This window comes from Apodemus sylvaticus, chromosome 7 (genome assembly GCF_947179515.1).
Source record: "Apodemus sylvaticus chromosome 7, mApoSyl1.1, whole genome shotgun sequence".
NCBI classification, from domain to species: Eukaryota; Metazoa; Chordata; class Mammalia; order Rodentia; family Muridae; genus Apodemus; species Apodemus sylvaticus.
The window spans coordinates 84,828,564-84,851,665 of record NC_067478.1 but is presented as its reverse complement, the minus strand read 5'-3'; the positions used below and the strand labels follow the sequence as shown (position 1 = coordinate 84,851,665).

General features: G+C 51.6%; 2 protein-coding genes across 10 annotated transcripts; both read left to right on the top strand.

The window, feature by feature from the left end:
* Positions 1–200: 200 nt before the first annotated feature.
* Positions 201–13,046, top strand: Hyou1 (hypoxia up-regulated 1). Of its 6 annotated transcripts, none has more exons than XM_052188543.1 (27): positions 307–437; positions 811–911; positions 1,211–1,308; positions 1,600–1,693; positions 1,837–1,915; positions 2,037–2,191; positions 2,291–2,367; positions 2,678–2,859; positions 3,293–3,408; positions 5,224–5,416; positions 5,572–5,706; positions 5,812–5,894; positions 5,999–6,131; positions 6,292–6,479; positions 6,743–6,881; positions 8,056–8,116; positions 8,286–8,365; positions 8,748–8,933; positions 9,035–9,207; positions 9,313–9,400; positions 9,515–9,637; positions 9,821–9,954; positions 10,064–10,148; positions 10,233–10,473; positions 10,571–10,621; positions 11,553–11,603; positions 11,707–13,046. In XM_052188543.1, the coding sequence occupies exons 3-27, from the start codon at positions 1,218–1,220 to the stop codon at positions 11,766–11,768; spliced, it is 3,000 nt and encodes a 999-aa protein (XP_052044503.1). In that variant the 5' UTR covers positions 307–437; positions 811–911; positions 1,211–1,217; the 3' UTR covers positions 11,769–13,046. The 6 variants fall into 6 exon arrangements, with proteins under 6 accessions (XP_052044500.1, XP_052044504.1, XP_052044503.1 ...); XM_052188545.1 differs by lacking the exon at positions 307–437 and adding an exon at positions 450–633; XM_052188540.1 differs by lacking the exons at positions 307–437; positions 811–911 and adding an exon at positions 201–290.
* Positions 13,047–16,746: 3,700 nt separating this feature from the next.
* Slc37a4 (solute carrier family 37 member 4) lies at positions 16,747–22,903 on the top strand. Of its 4 annotated transcripts, none has more exons than XM_052188531.1 (9): positions 16,747–16,858; positions 18,161–18,507; positions 19,178–19,410; positions 19,731–19,974; positions 20,418–20,576; positions 20,772–20,857; positions 21,341–21,454; positions 21,989–22,127; positions 22,224–22,903. In XM_052188531.1, the coding sequence occupies exons 2-9, from the start codon at positions 18,360–18,362 to the stop codon at positions 22,388–22,390; spliced, it is 1,290 nt and encodes a 429-aa protein (XP_052044491.1). In that variant the 5' UTR covers positions 16,747–16,858; positions 18,161–18,359; the 3' UTR covers positions 22,391–22,903. The 4 variants fall into 4 exon arrangements, with proteins under 4 accessions (XP_052044491.1, XP_052044492.1, XP_052044490.1 ...); XM_052188532.1 differs by lacking the exon at positions 16,747–16,858 and adding an exon at positions 16,926–17,163; XM_052188530.1 differs by lacking the exon at positions 16,747–16,858 and adding an exon at positions 16,926–17,321.
* The last annotated feature ends 199 nt before the right edge of the window (positions 22,904–23,102 follow it).

Sequence of the window (23,102 nt, the reverse complement as noted above, 5' to 3'; positions counted from 1 at the left end):
CTAGCACCAAGGTTGGCAGAAGTCCCGCGAGGAGCAACCCGGCCGCGAACCGTGACGTGGCCCAATCCTCAGCCGGCTCCGGCAGTTTCGTCCCAACCGGTACTCAGGCCCAGCTTCGTCCTCGGGGGCGGGGCCGGAGAGGGGCGGGTCTTCTACGTGGACCAACGGAGACTCGCGCCGGGTCTCGGGGGCGGGTCCGGGTGCGCGGCACAGGGCCGGGCAGTGGAGGCGCCAATGAGCGTGCGCCGCGTGCGTCCGGGGCTGGCTGGTGCGCGAGACGCCTCTGAGAGGTTGGTGGCCACTGTAACAGTTTGCAAACGAAGGGGAGTTGTGAAGGGCCTGGGGTTGGGGGTCGTGCTGCTGGCTGTGTGGGTACGTCCTCGCCGCGTTGATCCCGGAGCGAGGGGCGCAGGAGCTGAAGGCCAGAGGGAGCGGGGGTGAGGATGGAGCAGCCATCGGGCCGCGGCTCCTAGGGGAGGCAGCGTGCTAGCTTCGGGGGCGGGCCGGGAGCGGGAGAGAGGGCCGCACGGACACCGGTTCCTTCGGCCCTGAAGTTCAGGCGCTGAGCTGCCCCCTCGTGCTCGGGGTGGGCCGGAATCCATTTCTGGGAGTGGGATCTTCCACCTTCGTCAGGTGAGGTTTAGGTGAACACTCACCCGGCTTATAACCTTAGCCCGCACAATGTCTGCCTAGGCAGCCGGGGCCCGGGAGTGGGATGGGCAAGGAGAGTGGGCTGGACAATGCTCAAGGGATGCAGAGAAGGGGACAGACCCTTCTATGCCAGCCATCCCCAACGTCATCACCTTCCAGTTCCTGTCCAGTCTAAACCTGGCTTGCCACCAGGGGAGCTCCAGGTGTGAGGTAGTTGAGCCGATCTCGAGGGTCCTGGCCAGGCTCCAGGTGTCTGACAGGTACAGTGCTGTGGTGTGCCAGTTACTTGGCAGTATGGAGATGGGGAAAGGTCAGACCTCCTTCTTACTTGTCTAAATGAGTGGTGGAGGACCTTGTTGCTTCGGTTCGAATGAGAGAGACTTGGGAGGATGTTTAAAATGATTGAAACTCCTCAGGAAGGAAGAGAAGGGGTCCGAGCTGCTGTGCTTTTAGCCAAAGGGCAGCAGATAAGAATCTCTGAGCTTGTCTGGTCTGGGATGTAGTTCTGTTTCCTTCTCCGTTCAGCATCCAGTTACAAGTGTTTTTCCTTCCCCATCAGGGTCACAATGGCAGCCACAGCAAGAAGGCAGAGGCCAAGGAGGCTCCTCTGTTGGGCCTTGGTGGCTGTCCTCTTGGCAGACCTGTTGGCACTGAGCGGTATGTACCTGGCAGAGGTGTCAGAGAAGAGTAAATGGGGGCTGGAGAGATGGCTCAGCGGTTAAGAGCGCTGACTGCTCTTCCAGAGGTCCTGAGTTCAAATCCCAAAAAGAGTAAATGGAAGAATAGGAGGGGACAGTGCCTGCTCGAGGTTGGGGTTGCTGGATCTAGCCCTTTTTCTTTGTCTTTGCCGTGGAAAACAGGCTGCTTTCATTGATTTAGCTTACGAAGGCAGGAAGGTGTGGGAAGCAGAGAACTGACAGATAAACCTATTTTCTGTCTTCCCTTCAGACACATTGGCCGTGATGTCTGTAGACCTGGGTAGTGAATCTATGAAGGTGGCCATTGTCAAGCCTGGAGTGCCCATGGAGATTGTATTGAACAAGTAAGAGTAGCTCTATGTCGGGGTGTGTATCTAATGTATAGTACCCATTCCAGACTGTGGTGGCTGAGCCCCCGCATGAGATCTGGAGGCTTCTGGCTTCACAGTCTGCTGCAGGCAGCTAGGCTAATGCTGCTTTTTCTTAGGGAATCTCGGAGGAAAACTCCAGTGACCGTGACCTTGAAAGAAAATGAGAGGTTTTTAGGTGATAGTGCAGCCGGCATGGTGAGTAACAGCGCTCGCCAGATTGGATCCCCCAGAGGCTAGCCTCTTATCTGTCTGGATGAAGTAGAGGCAAGCTAAGGTAGCTTTGGGCCTAAGAACCTGCCGGACCTTCTCCTTTCAGGCCATCAAGAACCCAAAGGCTACGCTCCGTTATTTCCAGCACCTCCTTGGAAAACAGGCGGATAACCCTCATGTGGCCCTTTACCGGTCCCGTTTCCCAGAACATGAGCTAATCGTTGACCCACAGAGGCAGACTGTGCGCTTCCAGATCAGCCCGTGAGTGTCCAGGGGGGGAAGGTAACCCCTTGTTGGCATGAATTCGTGATTATCGGGCTTGGTGTTTACCTTTCTGTGCCTCACCTCCTCTTCCCTCAGGCAGCTGCAGTTCTCCCCCGAGGAGGTGCTGGGCATGGTTCTGAACTACTCCCGTTCCTTGGCTGAGGATTTTGCAGGTGAGCATGGTGGGACTGGTAGCAATGGGACATCCCCAGGTGAGCCTCATGGTGGGGCTGGTGGCAGCGGGACATCCCAAAATGTACGTGACTGTCAAACAGAGCCTCTTATTCCTTATTGAAAATTGGACCGTGCCTGAAGACAGGTTTCATTGTCACAAGCTTGGGATATGCTCCTGGCATCCAGTATGAAGAGGATAGGGAGGCCCAATAAGAGAATTAGTTACCTGGCTCGGAGTCAGCGATACTGTTTGGAAACCCCGGTCTGAGGTTTGGAGTTGGTGAGATCCTGATCTTTTGTCCTCTGTAGAACAACCCATTAAGGATGCAGTGATCACCGTGCCAGCCTTTTTCAACCAGGCCGAGCGCCGAGCTGTGCTGCAGGCTGCTCGTATGGCTGGCCTCAAGGTGCTGCAGCTCATCAATGACAACACCGCCACAGCCCTCAGCTATGGTGTCTTCCGCCGGAAAGATATCAATGCCACTGCACAGGTGAGCCGGGGAGGCAGCCTGGCAACTAGATACACAAGACGCTGTGTCTGAGGATGGAGGAGCCTTGACCCATTTTGCATCTTGTTTGCATGACCATCCCTTGACGAACTGTGACCTTTCAGTACCTGTTGGAGTTGGTTAGCTTTATGAAGGGTGACAGTTTTTGATTTTTCAGGCAGACAAGTAGACAGGCATCCTGCATTTGATAAACTGTCTCTTTGTTTGCTTTGTTGTAGGGTGGGTGGGAGGGGTGAGACAGGGTTTCTCTGTATAGTCCTGGCTGTCCTGTAACTCACTGTGTAAGCCAGGCTGGCCTCGAACTCAGAGATCCACCTGCCTCTGCCTCCTGAGCACTGGAATTAAAGATGTACACTATCATACCTGGCATGGCTTCTACATTAGGTTCCCCTGACTATTGTTGGTGTCCCCACAGAATGTCATGTTCTATGACATGGGCTCAGGCAGCACTGTGTGCACCATCGTGACCTACCAGACGGTGAAGACGAAGGAGGCTGGGATGCAGCCGCAGCTGCAGATCCGGGGCGTGGGGTAGGTTACTGAGACCTCAGGGAGGGGTGTCTCCTGCATTTCAGGTGCCTTTTCTGATCCCTGAAGGGACACTTCCTGGACACAGCATGTGTTTCTAGAGGGTCTGCTCCCAAAGAAGACACAAAAGCAGGAGAGGCAGTTTGACTCCTGACACATTACGTTATATCAGTGACATTGTTTGTCTTTCTTCCCGTCTTTGGTTTCTTTTTTATTTTGGTTTTGGTGTTTCGAGACAGGGTTTCTCTGGGTAGCCCTGGCTATCCTGAAACTCACTCTGTAGACCAGGCTGGCCTTGAACTCAGAGATACAGTTGCCTCTCTGCCTTCTGAGTGCTAGGATTAAAGTCACACATTGCACCACCACCACCCTACCAATTCTTTGTTTTTACTGAGGTTGAATTTAGAGTCTCACACACACCACACAAACGTTCTGCTACTAAACTATATACCCCTGGAACTTACTGTGTTGTTCAGGTTGGTCGGAGACTTATGGAGGTCCTACCTCTTATGTTGTCACCTACAGAATTTAAAAAACAGCAAAACCCTTCCTAAGCAAGGCATTGGGGTATAATCCTAGCCCTGGGGAGGTGGAGACAGGAGGGTCAGAAATGCAAACTCATCTGTAGCTATATATGGAGTACTAGTGCAGTATAGAATACATGAGACCCTGATTAAAAATTAAAAAAAACCTTTTCCGGCTCCTCACTGTTGAGCTAGGAGGGTCTCTCAAGATCCTGGCTGGTGTCTGGACAGTAATCCTGGGAGCTTGGCTAGTATTCATGGGCCCTAGACTCAGCAGTAAAGAGATAAAGCACCAGTGTAACAGTGCTCCATTCTCCAGGGTCTCCTTACACCTGCTTGAGCTCTGCCCGAGCTCTTTCATTGTTTTGTTTTAATTTTTGGGTGATCTCTCTACATGGTCCTGGTTCATGGAATACTGTATAGACCAGACTAGCCTAGAACTCAAGAGATTCGCCTGCCTCTGCCCCCAAATGCTGGGTGTAAAACATGAGCTGCATGGAGGTGAAGTCCCCCTGGGTGGCTCCTCTTACTCTTTTTTTTCATTTCTTTTTTTTTTTTTTTTTTTTTTTGATATTTATTTTATGTATATGAGTACACTGTTATTCTCTTCAGACACACCAAAAGAGGGCATCTGATCTCATTACAGATAGTTGTGAGCCACCATGTGGTTGCTGGGATTTGAACTCAGAACCTCTGGAAGAGCAGTCAGTGCTCTTAACCACTGAGCCATCTCTCCAGCCCCGGCTCCTCTTATTCTTAAAGAATATGTCTGTCATCCTTCAGAGCTTTGAATGTACTCTCCTACATCCTTCCTTGGGGTCTTTAGTAACAGTTCCTTCTATCTGGAATGTGCCTCACTCTCTTCTCTGACTACTCTGAGTGGTTCAGACTCCTCTATGTGTTCCTCTAACCTTTTCTGTGTTTCTTCATTTGTTTTGAGACAGAGTCTCACGGTGTAACCCTAGCTGGCCTGGGCGTCTGTATGTAGAGCAGACTAGCCTCAAACTCACTGATGCTGGGTGCAGCTTTTTTATGACATGTATGATTTCAAGTTTAAGAAGCTATTCTATTTGATTACAAATTCCTTGACAGCAGGGAGCTGTCCTTCTCCTGCTCCTCCTCACTTACGTTCAAATACTTGGTTCTCAGTACTCTGCTGAGTGACTAGGTAGCCGAGCTGCCCCTGAACTGCTGTGTGTGCTGCCGGGAACTGCAGGCGAAGCGCTGTTGCCTCTTGTTGCAGAAGGAGGGTCATCCATGTCCTCACCCTGTCCTTGTTCCTTTCCTTGAGCAGGTTTGACCGCACCCTGGGTGGTCTGGAGATGGAGCTTCGCCTGCGAGAGCACCTGGCTAAGCTATTCAATGAGCAGCGCAAGGGTCAGAAAGCCAAGGATGTCCGGGAGAACCCCCGCGCCATGGCCAAACTACTTCGGGAAGCCAATCGGCTGAAAACCGTCCTGAGTGCCAATGCAGATCACATGGCACAGGTACCCACATGGGACAGAGAGCAGGCCTGTGGCTCCTGTCCATGGAGATGGAGGGCCTTTTATTCCTCCCAAAGTGCTCTTCTGTTCTCTTGATTTCCACCTTCTTTTGCCCAGAGAGCAGACCTGACCAGAACTTCTTACTCCTCTTCCCACAGATTGAGGGCTTGATGGATGATGTGGACTTCAAGGCAAAAGTAACTCGAGTGGAGTTTGAGGAGCTGTGTGCAGATTTGTTTGATCGAGTGCCTGGGCCAGTGCAGCAGGCCCTGCAGAGTGCCGAGATGAGCTTGGTGAGGGATGAGGGAGACAGGTGTGCCTACAGGAGAGCATAGCACACCCCAGAGTGTCAGAGGAAAAGGACATTAACTCCTGCATGTCACCTTCCCCTTCTGCAGGATCAAATTGAGCAGGTGATCCTGGTGGGTGGGGCCACTCGTGTTCCCAAAGTTCAAGAGGTGCTGCTAAAGGCTGTGGGCAAGTGAGTATGGTGTTGGAGCTAGGCCTGGAGCTGTGGGCTGGGCACCTGCATAAGGCGGGGGAGAGCCCACTCCAGGCAGATAATGCTAAAGCTGTGTCTCCTAGGGAGGAGCTAGGCAAGAACATCAATGCCGACGAAGCGGCTGCCATGGGGGCTGTGTACCAGGCAGCCGCACTCAGCAAAGCCTTCAAAGTGAAGCCATTTGTTGTGCGTGATGCTGTCATTTACCCCATCCTGGTAAGCTTCCTCAGGTGACACACTCCCATCGCTTCTCCAACTGAGAGCTCTATTCACCTCACCCTGTCCCTTTTTCTTTAGGCTGAGAGATCTTCCCTCTTCCCTACTCACCGAACCTTCCCTGGTTCTCCAGTGCACCTTCTCCTTGCTTGTGATGTAGGTGGAGTTCACAAGGGAGGTGGAGGAGGAGCCTGGGCTCCGAAGCCTGAAGCACAATAAGCGGGTGCTCTTCTCCCGAATGGGGCCCTACCCCCAGCGCAAAGTCATCACCTTTAACCGCTACAGCCATGATTTCAACTTTCACATCAACTACGGTGACCTGGGCTTCCTGGGGCCTGAGGATCTTCGGTGAGGGGCGGGGGCAGGATGGCACCTCCAGGGTGTGGGAGGTGTGCCTGCCGGATGATCTGAGGATGGGGAGGGCAATGCGGGACTTGAAGGGCTGAAGGTGGGTTAGGGTTGTTATGAACAACCTGTCTTAGAGAGAGGGTCCATCTTGCCAAGTCCTGGGTAGGGACCCTGTCATCTCATTCATGCCTGCAGGCCATGTCGTCTAGAGTTTGTGATGGGCCAGGTGCATCTCCTCAAACTCTTCGTTTCCTCCCAATCAGGGTGTTTGGCTCCCAGAATCTGACCACAGTGAAACTAAAAGGTGTGGGAGAGAGCTTCAAGAAATATCCCGACTACGAGTCCAAAGGCATCAAGGCCCACTTTAACCTGGACGAGAGTGGGGTGCTCAGTTTAGACAGGGTGAGAGCCAAAGGGAACCCTTATTTGGGTAGGGGCGAGCCCTGGACCCAGTACACTTTCACAGTGGTTCACAGGATAACCAGAAAGCATTTGGAAGCAGATCGGATGAATCTTGGCTTTAAACACAGTGCAGCAATGGGCTCTTTGTGACCTCATGCTAATGGTCACTGTAACTTGCTTAAAGGCAAGTACAGATTTCAAAACATATCTGTTGGTATATACCTGTGCAACATTTATGTGCCTGGTGCCCATGGAGGCTGAAAGGATATTGGATCTCCTAGAATTGGACTTAACAAATGGGTATGGATGCTGGGACTTGGACCTAGTGCTAAACCATCTCTCCAAGCCCTTAAGAGGTTTTTGAGTGTGCATGTGTATAATGTGGATGGGATGCAAACATGCCACAGTGGATGTAGAGGCAGAGGAAACAGGAAACTAGTTGGTTTTCTTCTATATTTGGTGAGAGTAAGCATCTTTACCTACTGAGCCATCTTGCCAGCCCAGAGAAACCCTGTTCTTCTTTAATTCAATTTAAAATGTATATGGGTGGTTTGTCTGCACATGTGTCTGTATAATGTGTATGTCTGATGCCCCAGGAGGCCAGAAGAGGGAGTCAGATCCCCTGGGCTGCAGTTAGAGACGGCTGTGAGCCACCATGTCAGTGCGGAGCATCATGCATGGGTTCTCTGAAAAAACAGGCTGTGCGCTCTTTGCTGCTGAGCCACCTCTTCAGCCCCCAAATAAGCCAGCTTCTGAAGAGTAATTTTGAGCCAGGTGTGGTGGTGCAGCACTCAGGGCAGAGGCAGCTCTCTGAGTTTGAGGCCAGCCTGCCCTACAAAAGTGACTCTAGGACAGCCAGGGATCTGTTATACTAAGAGAACCTGTCTCAAAAAAAAAAAAAATTGCTTTTGAATTAGAATTTTCTGGCACCCTGGGAAAATGGTCTATTGTATTGCCAAGTGGAGACCAACAGGGCTCTAAGGAGAGCAGTGGGAGCTGTACTGAGAGGGCTGCTACTTAAAGGGGGGTGGCCATCCAGGAGTCTCAGAAACGGGAGGTGAGAGAGTAGGTCCTCCCGGTGCAAGCCATTTTGTATTCCTAATGTATGCATAAGCAGCACACTTTGGGAACAACATGGGTTATAGCCATTTTTTTTTTAACTGTTTCAAAATAGGTGGAGTCCGTATTTGAGACCCTGGTGGAGGACAGCCCGGAGGAAGAATCTACACTTACCAGTAAGATGAACCTGGGCTCCTGTGTGCATGCAAGGGAGTGCCAGCAGGCACGAACGAGTAAACACGCATGACTGCTGGGGAGGTGATGGCCTTGTTCTGGCGTTGAAGTGGAGTTGCTGCTTGATTTCCCCCCCCCCCCCCCCAAACCTCTCTACTTCTTTCCTCCTAGAGCTTGGCAACACCATTTCCAGCCTGTTTGGAGGTGGGACCTTGTCAGATGCCAAAGAGAATGGTACTGATGCTGTACAGGTAAGGGCAGAGGGCAGACTAGCAGCGGTCTGGGGCTGGGGGGTGTCACCCAAGTCTGGCGGGACTGCAGCTGACTGGATCTCAGTGAACCTCAGTGGTCTTCGTCTCTCTGTGGCAGGCTGCCCTGCCCCTGCTTCATCAGATTTGAGCCAGAACCTACGGCTTACTGTTCTTAGCACCGCTTGCCCTCCCTTTGTTCTCTTATATCTCTGGAATTCCAGCAGCCCCTGATTGCCCACAAGTGTCATCTGCTTGACCCAAGCTTTCTGCTGCCTAGCGTTCCCTTTATAGACAGAGGAGCTGATACGGTCAAGATGAAGTGTGGGCATAGACTCAGCTAATAATGTGTGTAACTTTTGGGGTTCCCGTAATTGTCTCCCAGGAGGAAGAGGAGAGCCCTGCTGAGGGGAGCAAGGAAGAGCCTGCAGAGCAGGGGGAGCTCAAGGGGGAAGCTGAAGGCCCAGCAGAGGCTACCTCTCAGCCTCCACCCTCTGAGCCTAAGGGGGATGCAGCCCGGGAGGGAGAGAAACCTGAAGAAAAAGAAAGTGGGGACAAGTCTGAGGCCCAGGTGAGCTGCCTGCAGAGGCAGAGGGTGAGTCTGCTTGCTTCTTGCCTTGTAGAGGAGGAGACAGCTAAGGTTTTTCTTACATCACTGCTCTGTCTACTCAGAAGCCCAATGAGAAGGGGCAGGCAGGGCCTGAGGGGGCTGCTCCAACTCCTGAGGAAGAAAAAAAGCAGAAACCTGCCCGGAAGCAGAAGATGGTAGAGGAGATAGGTGTGGAGCTGGCTGTCCTGGACCTGCCCGATTTGCCAGAGGATGAGCTGTCCCGGTCCGTGCAGAAGTAAGTGTTGGCCCGTGCGGAAGGTGAGCCAGCTGGCTGTGGAAAGGTGATCCTGGATGGGCCCCCAGTTCCAGCCCCACCTCTCCCTGCCTTTTCATCTGGCAGACTTGAGGACTTGACCCTGCGAGACCTAGAAAAGCAGGAGAGGGAGAAAGCTGCCAACAGCCTGGAAGCCTTTATCTTTGAGACCCAGGTGAGCAGCAAGGGCAGCAAGCACTCCCGCCTCCCAGGACGTCCGCTTGGGGACACGTGGCTCTCTCTTGCCCCAAAGACCACTGCGTGCATCATGGACTTGCGGCCTTTACAGGACAAGCTGTACCAGCCTGAGTACCAGGAAGTATCCACTGAGGAGCAGCGGGAGGAGATCTCTGGGAAGCTCAGCGCCACTTCTACCTGGCTGGAGGAGGAGGGATTTGGAGCCACCACTGTGGTGAGGGGCCTTCTGGGGTGTGGCAGGCAGATGGGAGTGCTGCCCTGCCCCCAATCCCTCACCCCACCCCCGCTTCTAGGGCCAGAGTGAGCTGGGGTGTCAGGACATGAAGTAGGCTGCAGGGCTGGGTCCGGGACGCTTGCGTTACACCCCAGCCCTCCTCTTCCTCCTCATGCCCATCAGATGCTGAAGGACAAGCTGGCTGAGCTGAGGAAGCTGTGCCAAGGGCTGTTTTTTCGGGTGGAAGAGCGCAGGAAATGGCCAGAGCGGCTTTCAGCTCTGGATAATCTCCTCAACCACTCCAGCATTTTCCTCAAGTGGGTGTCCTCTGCTCCCTTTCTTTGGCTAGTCCTGTTGAGACAGTAATTCCCCGTTCTGCCAACTTCTGTTCTGCTCTAGGCTGATCTTTTCCTCTTTGGCTTCTAGGGGTGCCCGGCTCATCCCAGAGATGGACCAGATCTTCACTGAGGTGGAGATGACAACGTTGGAGAAAGTCATCAATGATACCTGGGTAATTGCTCTAAGATGTAACCAGACGCTTTAGCTGGTGCCCTGGGTTGGTGAGAGTCCTGAGTCTTCCCTGCTTCATCCCCAGGCCTGGAAGAATGCAACTCTGGCCGAGCAGGCCAAGCTTCCTGCCACAGAGAAGCCGGTACTGCTTTCAAAAGACATTGAGTCCAAAATGATGGCTCTGGACCGGGAGGTACAGTATCTACTCAATAAGGCCAAGTTTACCAAACCCCGGCCAAGGCCCAAGGACAAGAATGGCACTCGGACAGAGCCTCCCCTCAACGCCAGTGCTGGTGACCAAGAGGAAAAGGTCATTCCACCTGCAGGTGAGGAGGGATGATGCTTGGCTCCAGTTGCTACGAGCAGTCAGAACGCCACCTACCTCTTCCTCAGGACTGCATCTAACTTTTGGTTTCCCTCCAGGCCAGACTGAAGAGGTGAAGCCCATTTTAGAACCTGACAAAGAAGAGACTGGTGAGTTGGGGACCTGAGGAATGGGACAGTTCATTAGTCTGGGCAGGCAAACTGGCAAGCATGGTCTCTTTCAGGTTGGTGAATGTGGTGGCCTTTAGTTTTTAGAAGCATTGTTTTTTCTTTGGGGGGAAAAAAAAACAAGGGCAAAGACAGGCTGGGGAGACGGCTCAGTGGTAAGCGCTTGGTTGCACAGTGTAAGGATCAGAGTTCAGATCCCCAGAACCCCACGTAAATGCTACGCAGCTATACTGCTGCTTACTGTCCCAGCATGCGAAGAGACAGGTGTCTAGAGCAGGTTGGTTAGCTTATCTAGAGGAATTACCAACTCCAGATTCAAGTGAGAGACCTTCCCTCAATATATAAGGCAGTAAGCAATGAGGGAGAGGCTCTGCGTCAGCCTCTGGCTTCTACATGCCTGGACAAAACAAACACTTTTTATTTTTTATTTTATTTTATTTTATTTTATTTATTTATTTATTTAGGTTTTTTGGTTGTTTGAGGTAGTTTGCCTGTATATAACCCTGGTTGACCTAGAACTTGCTTTGTAGACCAGACTGGCCTTGAACTCAACAGATTTATTTACCTGGCTCTGCCTCTCGAGTGTGGGTGAAAAGGCTGGAGAAATGACTCAATACTTAAGAGTTCTGGCTCCTCTTCTGTGAACTCAGTTTCTATTTTCAGCTTGCACCTAATGGCTCACAACTGTCTATAACTCCAGTTCCAGAAGACCTGATTCCCTGTCCTGGCCTCTAAGGCACATATATACTGCACAGGCATACATGCAAACACAACAGCCACAAACATTAAATAGAAATTAAAGAATAAAAAACGGAGAAACCCAGATGTGACTCACACATCTTCGATATTTACCAGCTGGATCTGTAAAGCCTCTCCCTTGTTTAGTGACTGGCCTTTTCCTTCTGAAATGCAGGTACGGAACCAGCAGACTCTGAGCCTCTGGAATTAGGAGGTCCTGGGGCTGGTAAGACTGAAGCCTGGGGCATTGGGCGGTTTGTTAGGGTTGGAGGGAAAGAACAGACTGTTGAGCCTTAGACTGCTCTTCTCCCTCCCCCCCCCCCCAACAGAATCTGAACAGGAAGAGCAGACAGCAGGACAGAAGCGGCCTTCGAAGAACGATGAACTATAACCCTAGCTCCTGCCTCCTGACCTGCCTCCAGCTCCTTCTCCTACCACCTCTATTTATTATACATCAGGGTTGGAGAGGGGGTTGGTGCCCTTGGCTCAAATTCCTTCTCTCAGCTGGGACTGGAGGTGGCTGCTCAGTCCTGGAGTAGTTCCGTGGGTGAAGCCGCTATAGCTCTGTCCCCAGCCTCGCCCTCTGGTCTCCTACTCTCTGGCCCAGTGTTTGGGAAAAATCACTATTATGTCGTAATTCTTATGCCTGTGGGTAAGTGAGAGAATGGCTACCAGTGGTTGTTGGAGACCTGGTAGTGGGAAGGATGTCGTGGGTCACTGGAGAGTGGCCAGTCTTCTCACCATCCTTTCATCTTTTCTCTAACACAAAATCAGTGTCCTGTTTGGGCCAGTGTCTACAGAGCCTCAGTCCCACTTGGTTTCTGAGTGCCTCTTTTCTCTTCTGTGTCTTCTCTTCCCTTGCCCTTCCTCTTTGGCTCTTCTGTCCTTTCCTTCCCTGTGCAGATTGGGCTACGGTGTTGTTGCCCAAAGCCTTTCATCTGGACTGTCTATAGAGTAAATATGCTCTCATGGTTCGTGCGACCCCTGGTGGCTGGAGCAAGCAGGAGCAGGCAAGCAGGGAAAGCCCTGTAGCCCCAATGGGTTGCTGGGCCCAGGACAGTACAAGTCCGGAGAATGGTTGGCAAGGATGCAAGCATACTGAGGCACTTGCCATCCTTGTCATCCCCAGTTCCTGTGACACCTGCTCCTTCACGCGCTTTCCTTCTTCCCCTTGGGCTGACCAAAAATGTGCTATCTACTGTGAGCCCCTTTCCCAAGACCCTGGGGGATGGAGAGACCTTGGTGTGAATGTAAAAATGCCACCTAACTCTTGGGCACCTTTGTGGGAAAAGAAGAGGGGTCAGGGTTCATCTTGACAGTGTACTTAGCTAGGAAGGAGAGCCCCTTGCCCGCTGTACCCATGCCTAGAGTGCCTGTCCTCCAGTATTGCACCTGTAGCAGGAGCTAGGGCCATCCCAGCGCAGGGGCAAAGCAAACCTGATGTCAATCTTTTTTGCCTTTTCTACCCGACCATTCCCACCCCACCCTTTTTTTTTTTTTTTTTTTTTTTGCCACATTGGCAGAGGGACCTAAAGGTCCTACACAGTTCCCTCCTGTGTGTTTGAATTCTTATGTTAGCAGTTCAGGCTGGTTGGACAGGTTTGAATCAAATTGTACTTTGTTCCATTGTTAATTGAAAAACTGTTTCAATAAAATATTCTTTTCTATAGGTTGTATGTATTTTGCTTCTTCCCTCCCTTTTTTGTTTGTTGTGTGTTGTTTCAAACAGGTAATATATAGGTCAGGTTAACTGAGAATTGGCCTTGGCCTCTTGACCCTCCTGACCCCCCTCCTGCCTCCATCTGTCCAATGCTGAAACTATAACTTAGACACCAAGTGCAGTTTGTTTGGTTTTGTTTGTTTTTTTTTTTTTAATTTAGTTTTTTTCGAGACAGGGTTTCTCTTTATAGCCCTGGCTGTCCTGGAACTCACTCTGTAGCCCAGGCTGGCCTCGAACTGAGAAATCTGCCTGCCTCTGCCTCCCAGAGTGCTGGGATTACAGGTGTGTGCCATCACCACCCGGCTGTTTTTTAAGATTCATTTTATTTGATTTATATAAGCACATTTTAGCTGTCTTCAGACAGCAGAAGAGGGTTTCAGATCCCTTACAGATGGTTGTGAGCCATTGCTCTAGTTCCCAAGTGCATTTTTTTTTTTTTTGATTTGGAGTTTTGGTTATATTGAAAAAAAAAGTCATTGTTTCCTGTAACAATCATATTTAGTGTGATAAGATAGAAAGTTCAAAATTCTTATGAGAAAATGGCTTTTAAATGAATCTCCTGAGAAGTCCACAGCCAGACCTTGGTGCACAGTGATCTTAATGTCCATGTGTGTCTCTTACTGCTTTATCTCAAATCTGCACTGAAATGTTACCAGGCTTCTGCAGGCAGAGGCAAGGGATCTCCTGGAGTTTATGCCCAGCTTGGCCATGTAGCAAGTTCTAAGCCATTCAGAGGCATACCATGAGACCCTGTCTCAATACAAAAAGCTGGGAGGTGGCTGCAGGCCTTTAAGCCCAGCACTCAGAGGCAGAGGTGGGTGGATCTTGGAGTTCAAGGTCTCAGTTCAGCCTGGACTACATCCACTCTATCAGAAACACAAAACATCCACAAGTGGACTGGTGAACCAACCAGACAGATCTGTGGTCAGACAAAAATACAGAGTAGGCTACACATGGTAGAACAGGCCTTTAAACCCAGCACTCAGGAGGCAGAGTCAAGTGGATCTTCAAGGCCAACCTGGTCTACAAAGGGAGTCTAGGACATCCAGGAATCATTACACTGTGGAACAAAAAATAGCTGGAGAGACTGGACAAAGGCACCTGTGACAGTTCACATCTGTGAAGGGGAATTACTCATTGGTGACTGACAGCCAATGAAACTGAGGTGGCTTGTCATTTTGTAATTAATAGGTTCCAATATTGTGGAAAGACACACGCATGCTTAGGTTTCTAATGGCACACTGTGGCTCATGTGTGTTAGTGTGACAGTCATGTGGTTGTATGGGAGAATATTTTTGTTTTTACAGCAATATTACCCAAAATTGAAGCTTAATGATGCAGCCACTAGCTTTCATATGGCTTGGCAATGGTATTATGTATATTTATTTAAGCCAGGCAGTGGTGGTGCACATCTTTAATCCCAGCACTTGGGAGGCAGAGGCAGGCAGATTTCTGAGTTCAAAGCCAGCCTGGTCTACAGAGTGAGTTCCAGGACAGTCAGGGCTACACAGAGAAACCCTGTCTCAAAAAACAAACAAATCTTTTTTTAAAAAAGTACCCTTAAGCACTGAGCCATCCCCTCAGCCCCAATGAACAAGCTCTTTGCGCTCTATGTGTCTGTGTGGGTATGCACTCGTGTGCCTGCATGTGTGAGTTATACAGGTGCCTGTGACCTATTCCACGGGAGTGCTAGACACCAAGCTCCAGTGCTCTGCAAGAGCCATGTGTGCTCTTATTTGCTGAACCTGCTCTGTCCTTTAAATGCTGAGTTTACAAGTGATTACAAACAATCTAAGGGATTTAGGGAATCTCCTTACCCGCCCCCCCAGCCTTGTGTATCAAATTTAGAACCTTAGACATTCAACACAAGTGCTTTAACGCTGAGTTACCTCCCCAAATCTAGAGCCCAGGTTGCCCTCAAACTCAGATTGCTTTGCCTCTGCCTCCCAAGTGGGGATTAAAGGCCTGCACCACCACATCTGACTGACTCCCCTGGAGCTTTCTTTTGAAGAAACTCAGTTCTAGATTCTGTCATCTACCTAAGAGCATGAGCCTGGTATATACCAGGCTTCAGTTTAGTAGATCCTTAGGAAGTTCAGGACCGATTGAATCCTAGTTTATCTCCCTTTGCCCCTGGCTTTCAGTATTCTTTTTTTGGGGGGTGGGTGGGTTCAAGACAGGGTTTCTTTGTGTAGCCCTGGCTGTCCTGGAACTCACTCTGTAGACCAGGCTGGCCTCGAACTCAGAAATCCGCCTGCCTCTGCCTCCCAGAGTGCTGGGATTATAGGCGTGCGCCACAACCGCCCAGCTTGTATCATCATTTTTAAAAAATTGATGTATGTTTTTTCCTTGACAGGGTCTTGCCTGTCATGGTTATCCATTCTCATCTTGAGCTGGCTCTGTAGCTCAGGCAGGCATTGAATTTGTGAACTCCCTGCCTCATCCTTCTGGGGAGCAGAACCCAGACTGGGCCACTTGGTCAAGGTCAGGTTTAACTTTTCTGATCTTACAGAAATCATCTGTGGAACCCTCAAAGGATTGGATATTGGCCCTGACAGTGAACAGTGCACTGTTAGACTATGGTGGGCCCAAGTCAGCTTAAAGCATGTCTGTAATCCTAGGTGCTTGGAGACAGAGGTAGGAGGATCACCCTCCTAGATCCAAGCTATAACTTTGTCTCCATAAAGTAGTGGCTTAAGGATTGAAATGTGAGTTGAAGCCGGGTGTGGTGGAACGTGCCTTTAACCCCAGCACTCTGGAGGCAGGCAGAGGCAATTGAATCTGAGTTCAAGGCCAACCTGGTCTACAAAGTGAGTTCCAGACACACAACAGAGAACTACACAGAGAAACCCTGTCTCAAAAAAAACCAAAAAACAAAAAAAAAAAACCAAAACCAAAACAAAACCCAAACAAACAAACAAACAAACAAAAAAAAAAAACCAACCCTCGCCAAGCAGTAGTGGTACACGCCTTTAATCCCAGCACTTGAGAGGCTGGGGCAGGCAGATTTCTGAGTTCCAGGCCAGCCTGGTCTACAGAGTAAGTTCCAGTACAGTCAAGGCTATACAGAGGAAAACAAAAACAAAAAACCCAACCCCTGTCCCCTCCAAAAAAGGTGAGGCTGGGGGGTGGCTCAGTTGGTAAAGTTACCTGAGCAGACCTACATTTCAGCCCTAGCACCAATGTGAAAAAAAATGGCCAGAGGTGTGTTGCCTAGCCTAATCAATGAGAGACTGGTCTCAAAGGAAGTAGTATTCCAGGCTGTCCTGACTCTAAACCCACCGTAACACACACACACACACACACACACACACACACACACACACACACACACACACACACACGATACATACACACATAACCATTAAACATATTTTAAAAGAATTCGTGGTTTCGTTGGGATTCTGTCTTTTAAATGCTGAGACTAAATGGTTTTGTCTCTGTTCTGACTAATCTAACCACGAATTAAAACTCCAAATTGTGCTGACTCTATTTCCCGGAGAAAACACCATGCCTCTACAAGCAGGGAGTATTTCTTTAGTTTTCTGCATCTGCGCCCTAACAGGAGGCACTCCATAGACACTGGTCGACGAAACGTAATGGGTCATGTGGTGCTCAGCCTCTAAGCGGCACTGTCCTTACTCTGGAAGCTGCTTGGCAGGATGACGTCTCCATCCCAGGGTGGATAGTAGTCTGCCCAACTCTGTGCGTGCGCACCAGAGTCCCGCCCCATCCGTCTAGGGGTTACCGCCTCTGTCCAGGTAGGGGTGGCATGCGAGGGAGGGGCGTCAAGCGAGGGCGGGACTAGAGGGCAAGTCTGGGGCCTTGGGGCTCCCCTGACTTCCGACTACGCCGGAGGCTGTCCCGGTGGCTGCCGGAGGCTGTCCCGGTGGCTTCCGGGATGGCGACAGTTCCACCGCCCAGGGACAGTGGTCTTGTAGATGTCGCGCCCTCGTGGCTGCAGTGCACAGTCTCCGCAGCTCTCTCGCTCCAGTTCCCAGGACCCGCAGTTCCCAGCCTGGAGTCGGGTGTCCCGGGTGGCTTGAGGACACGGGGTGCTTGGCAGGTGCCTAGCGGCGCCGTCTGCCCATCCTGACTGGCAGAGCCTAGGCTGCCAGAGCGAGGGGCCTCCCGAGGCTCCCTCTCGACTGCGGCTTCTGCGCCAGCGGCTGCGCAGCGGAGCAGAAAGCTACGCTGGCGGGCTTCGGGGCCCACAGCCCTGCAGTACGGACGCCCTACTGATGTCGCAGGGTAATAGGGACCCAGAGGCAGTTCCAAGGGGCTCTCACAAGGCCCTAAGTCCTTAGCGGGCCTTCTGCGTGCCACTGCGGGATGAACTGAGGGGCTTGTCCCCGTTTAATTTTGCAACTGCTGCAGTTAGCTAGCTCCTTATTTATTTACTATTGTTCTTTGCACATTTCAGTGAAGGAGGCCAGCCTCAACGGAAAAGGAGAAACGGGAAATTCCAGAAATAAATAATAGGCTTTAAGGAACTTTTACTATGGTGCCTTATTGTGTTTTATTATTTACTTACTAGGCCTAATTTATATATTTAAGTTTTATCACTTTGTATTAAAGAAAGTGTATGCGCTGTTCACTACCACCATGAGGGGCTCATGGACTATAATATCCCCCGATGAAGGGAATACTTACTAGGAAAGTATATTCCATTGTTTGCTAAGCATTTCGTGCAGTAAGTTCTAGAAGGCTCAGAAGTAGGTACCGGGTTGTTTTTAAGGTATGTAGCTGATTGAATGAGCCTGGGGGAAGAAACCAATCTAGTGCCTTTCACGATGCCTGGCAGCATGGCACAGTCAATGAACCTGAGAGAACCAGACAGTTCATTGACTAAGGGAGCAGGGCTATACTGAGAGCTCAGCTCTGCTCATCCTACCCCAGCCTCCCCTGGGCTCTGCAGACAAAAGTAATTAGGCTGAGCCTTTAATCACAGCTGGTGTCACAGGCAGGAGGACTTGGAAAGGAGGGAAAGGCAAGCAATCCTGGGGACCCTCTCCTCCCCCATGTTGGCTCTCAGTAATCTACTGTTTTCTTGTCTCTCTCAGGACACTGGGTTCCCTGGTTGCTGCCCCAGGCTTAATGATTGTCCAGAAGGCGGCTATAAAGAGCCTGGGTGGAGGAGTGCGTGCAGAAAAACACAGCTCAGCAGATCTAGGCACTAAAGAGAGCTAGCTGCAAGCAGGAGCCGTCAAGAGTCTGGTCAGAAGCACTGTGAGCGGGCCAGCAGGGCCAGCTTTTCCTACCATGGCAGCCCAAGGCTACGGCTATTATCGAACTGTCATTTTCGCAGCCATGTTTGGCGGCTACAGCCTGTACTACTTCAACCGCAAAACCTTCTCCTTTGTCATGCCTTCCTTGGTGGACGAGATCACTCTGGACAAGGACGATCTGGGTAAGCCTGGGAAGAGTAGGGTGGAAGGCTGTGGGATAGACACACTACTTGGAGTATGGTTTGTCCAAGCGTGAGGGGTTTCAAGCATGTATCCTGTGCAGAGGCCGAGTTCCACGTGCATGGGTGTGGGTGGAGGGCTGAGGCCAGTGCTTATCTGGGGTATAGGCCTGGGGTTCACACGTGCCCAGGAGGCGCTACTGGGAGGGGCAGCAAGGTTTTCACGCCAGTGTGTGCAGGCTGCACCTGCAGGTCACAGTGGACACTGGGAAAGTAGCACCATGATTTGATGTGTCCTGCTGTGCTACCCACCAGGAGGAATAAGGTCCTTGACTCTCTAGAGCCCTTCACATCCAGCCGTGTTTGAGCAGCAGAACTGCTTGAGGGCTTCTGTGGGTATTCAGGGTGAGGTGGGAACTGCAAATTTCAGGGGGAGGGAAAGAAATCCAAGAGGTTGAGAAGTCCTGAGTCAGCCTGGGCCTATGATCCACGGCTCAGCAGGCAGGGGAGCGTCATATCTTCAGCACAGGTCCCTGTTATTCTGGGAAGGCACCTGGTTCACCCCGCCGAGCACCTGTACACACCTGACCCCTTACCTTCCCCCACCCCTCCTGTGCCTCTGCCCTGTCCCTAACCCCCCAGGTGTCCTGCTCCCTGCTCCCCTTCGCTGCAGGGCTCATCACCAGCAGCCAGTCGGCAGCCTACGCCATCAGCAAGTTTGTGAGTGGGGTGCTGTCAGATCGGACGAGTGCCCGCTGGCTCTTCTCCTCGGGGCTGCTCCTGGTTGGTCTGGTCAACGTGGTCTTCTCCTGGAGCTCCACAGCGCCAGTCTTTGCTGCTCTCTGGTTTCTTAATGGCCTGGCACAGGGGCTAGGCTGGCCCCCCTGTGGGAAGATCCTGAGGAAGGTGAGCACACCCGACATGCCTGCCTCAAGTGGTACAGGCTACCCAGTGAGCACTCGGGAGCACCTCTTCTTACACAACCCTTCCACCCCTAACCCACAGCAGGTTCCTTAGGAGTTCCCTGCCAGTTCCTTCTGCTGTCAGGATATTTTAGGAGCCTGAGGGTGGTAGGATCGGGTGGCAGATGAGGGACTTGGCTCTGCCAAGTAGAAGCACTCTTTCCCTCATCCCTGTAATGTGAGTCTCCGGGTCTGTCACACTTGCTGCTCCCTTTCTGTGGCCTCTAAGCCAGGAAACCTATTCTGTTCCCCTCGGCATCACAGTGGTTTGAGCCCTCCCAGTTTGGGACTTGGTGGGCTGTGTTGTCAACCAGCATGAACCTGGCTGGAAGTTTGGGACCTATCCTGGCAACGATCCTTGCCCAGAGCTACAGCTGGCGCAGCACCCTGGCCCTGTCTGGGGCACTGTGCGTGGTTGTCTCCTTCTTCTGTCTGCTGCTCATCCACAACGAACCTGCTGATGTTGGACTCCGAAATCTGGACCCTGCCCCCTCCAAGGGCAAAAAGGGTAAACCTCTACCAGGCTGGCCCCTACATCACCTTCACTCCCCTGGCTCCGCACGGTTCTGTTGGACTAGTCTTTGCCTGGCCTGTGCTTTCCAATGGAGGAAGGCGAAGGACTGGCAATGGAGACTGGGTGCGGGGAGTAAAAATTCTCTCCTGAGAGTCCAAGCCAGCACATCCCGGGCCTTCTCTGACAGCACAGACCTGTCTTCTGGGCAGCACCCTGAGTTTAAGCAGTTTGGGTGCCTTCTTCCACCTGCGCATCCTCACTTTCTTTCATTTGCATCGAGGTTGGGAAGGGAAGCGGGGCTTTGAGGGGAGGCCCCGCATCCATCCTGGTTGCTCTCACAGCCTGTCCTGGCAGCTGGTTGATGAATGGTGGTGGCGCAGTGGGGCTGGCCAGCAAGAGCAGAGCCCGAATCCTAACCGGCCTCTTCCCATCCCCAGGCTCATCCAAGGAGGAGAGCACCCTACGAGATCTGCTGCTGTCCCCCTATCTCTGGGTGCTGTCCACTGGCTACCTCGTGGTCTTTGGAGTAAAGACTTGCTGTACAGACTGGGGCCAGTTCTTCCTTATCCAGGAGAGAGGGCAATCCGCTCTTGTGGGTAAGATGAGTGTTTGGACAGAGAATGTGCAAACCAGGTGCCAGTGCAGGAGATGGGATCCCCGCCCTTTCTCCCTTACTCCGCTTCCTCCTTAAGGCTGGGCATCCTTGGAGGTGGGTCTGTACCTTGTGATAACCTCAATGGGAAAATTCCTTTTCACTCTTCCCTTCCCCTTCCTCACAATTCCCCATGCAGGTAGTTCCTACATCAGTGCCTTAGAGGTTGGAGGCCTTGTAGGCAGCATTGCAGCTGGCTACCTGTCAGACAGAGCCATGGCAAAGGTGAGTGGGCAGGAGGAACTGGGGAGAGCAGCCCTTTGAGCTTCCTCGCATGGCTGGGCTGATGTGGGAGTCCTGGCATGAGCTGGTTGGCACAGAAGGCAGACGTTGGGTGGGATGGGAGTGATCCCAGGTCTCTCACTGCCTGCCTTAGAGATGCAGAGATAAAGCCAGTAAGAAAGAGACCCAGGATCTCTCTCCCTAGTCAGCAGGCTTCTCTGCCCCAAGAAAACTAGGGGTGGCAGTGGACTAGGTACAGCTAGCTCCCTAGCACGTGTCCCATGCCTGCCCCAAGGTGGAGGAAGGGATGTTGTGGAATTTGGCCTCAGAACGCAGAGCAGCTCCCAGGGCCTCCCAGGGCTGCCTGGGGCCAAGAACTGTGACAGATTGCCAAAGACCTGCAATAGGCCTGCTGTGTCAGAGTCCAGGGGTCGGGGTGTTTCGCCCTGCTTGGAGGGCCTGATATGCTTGGTACTGTGTCCACAGGCAGGGCTGTCTGTGTATGGGAGCCCTCGCCACAGTCTGTTGCTGCTCATGATGGCTGGCATGGCGGCATCCATGTTCCTCTTCCGGGTAACGGTGACCAGTGACTCACCCAAGGTAAACATAGAGCCCAGCCGGCTGCAAGGTACGAGGAGAGAAGAAAGACATCCTCCTCTGGGCCAGCTCCTCCTTTTGCAGTTCTGGCTGTGCCTTATTTTCTCTGCTTGGTACTTTATGTCTCGCCTCCACTCTGCCTGGTTTTCTTCTCTTTCCTCTGCTCTCTAGGATGCTTTCAGGACTCCCGCTCTCCATCCTCTGGCTGAGCTCACGGGCTTTACGGAGCACGAGGTGCCTTAAAGATATCTCTGGTTTTCCTCCTGGTCTGTCTCACTTTTGTTTCACCCCTGTCTTGCCCCTAATCATCCCAGCTTGCACAAAGTCTGAAACAGCCAGCATCCAACTCTGAGGGATGACTCTGTCTCCCGTCCCTTCCCACCTAGGCCTTTGGGGCTGGCTCATTCACTGTGGGTTGAGGATGGCTCTCGACTATATGCCTTGTCTAGGTTGTTCCTGAGGGCTAGGCACTCCTTCCTCGATAGGCACTTGCGGGCACTTTCTAGTTCTCAATGCCACCTCTCACACCTCTTGCAGATCTGGATCCTGGTGTTGGGAGCCGTGTTTGGTTTCTCTTCTTATGGTCCCATTGCCTTGTTTGGAGTCATAGCCAATGAGAGTGCACCTCCCAACTTGTGTGGAACCTCTCATGCTATTGTGGGGCTCATGGCCAATGGTAAGTCCTTCTCCGCCTTGCTTGGGCCTATTAGAGGCGACCGCCTACCTATTACTCCTCATGTGTGGCTCAGTTTCTTCTTCTTCTCTCCAACAGTGGGTGGATTTCTGGCTGGGTTACCCTTCAGCACCATTGCCAAGCACTATAGCTGGGGAACGGCCTTCTGGGTGGCAGAAGTGATTTGTATAGCCAGCACAGGCGTCTTCTTCTTGCTTCGAAATATCCGCACCAAGATGGGCCGAGTATCCAAGAAGGCAGAGTGAACAGAGTACTCACAATGGAGCATCCCCAACTGCAGCCTCACTGGCAGGACACAGAAAGGGAGGCTGGCTGCTCTGGCTAGCTCAGAACCTTTGCATTTCTGTGTTCCCACTGTCTCTCTGGACTTCCGTGGTGCTGCACGTTACCAGTGGCTAATGAGGTCCCAATCCCCATTCTATGCGCTATTTAAATGATGATGTTTGGTTTTAGACCCCATTAGCTTCTGGTTCTACCTTCTAGCAGACAGACAACTGCTGAATTCAGGGCGTCTCCTATACCTTCTTCTCCGTGGTCCTGATCTCCTAGTTAGGTGAATGGGCCTCTGCAGCTGCAGAATATTAATGGCCTGTGGTTTCTGCTATACCCCAAGGCTTCTTGTCAGGGGGCAAAATTGTTGCCAATACCTCAGTCCCTAAGGGAGGAGAGGCCACCACTCTCATCAATACCCTGTGACAAAAGGGAGAAATAGAGCAAACCGACTTGTATAGATTAATAAAACTAGATTTGATACTAAACAGTCAGTGGCTCGTCCTTTCAAAGGGAGACATAAACTAGACATAGCTTTTCTTGGGAAAGTATTCTTCCCAGTATCTGTTCTTTCTGCCCCCAGAAGGAAAGACTTTTCTCTGGAGTAAGACAGCAGAAGTATAAATGGAACCTTTGAAGTAGAAGCTCAGCAATCGGCTAATGCTACACACTTCGAGGTTGCAGGAA

What these genes read in the sequence shown, in the direction of transcription:
- Slc37a4 (XM_052188531.1), top strand. Translation starts at nt 18,360, where the DNA reads ATGGCAGCCCAAGGCTACGGCTATTATCGAACTGTCATTTTCGCAGCC. An exon ending in TCTGGACAAGGACGATCTGG is followed by an intron (nt 18,508 to 19,177) that starts GTAAGCCTGGGA and finishes CCTTCGCTGCAG; the next exon opens with GGCTCATCACCAGCAGCCAG. An exon ending in TGTGGGGCTCATGGCCAATG is followed by an intron (nt 22,128 to 22,223) that starts GTAAGTCCTTCT and finishes TCTCTCCAACAG; the next exon opens with TGGGTGGATTTCTGGCTGGG.
- Hyou1 (XM_052188540.1), top strand. Translation starts at nt 235, where the DNA reads ATGAGCGTGCGCCGCGTGCGTCCGGGGCTGGCTGGTGCGCGAGACGCC. An exon ending in CTGCAGATCCGGGGCGTGGG is followed by an intron (nt 3,409 to 5,223) that starts GTAGGTTACTGA and finishes TTCCTTGAGCAG; the next exon opens with GTTTGACCGCACCCTGGGTG. An exon ending in ATTAGGAGGTCCTGGGGCTG is followed by an intron (nt 11,604 to 11,706) that starts GTAAGACTGAAG and finishes CCCCCCCAACAG; the next exon opens with AATCTGAACAGGAAGAGCAG.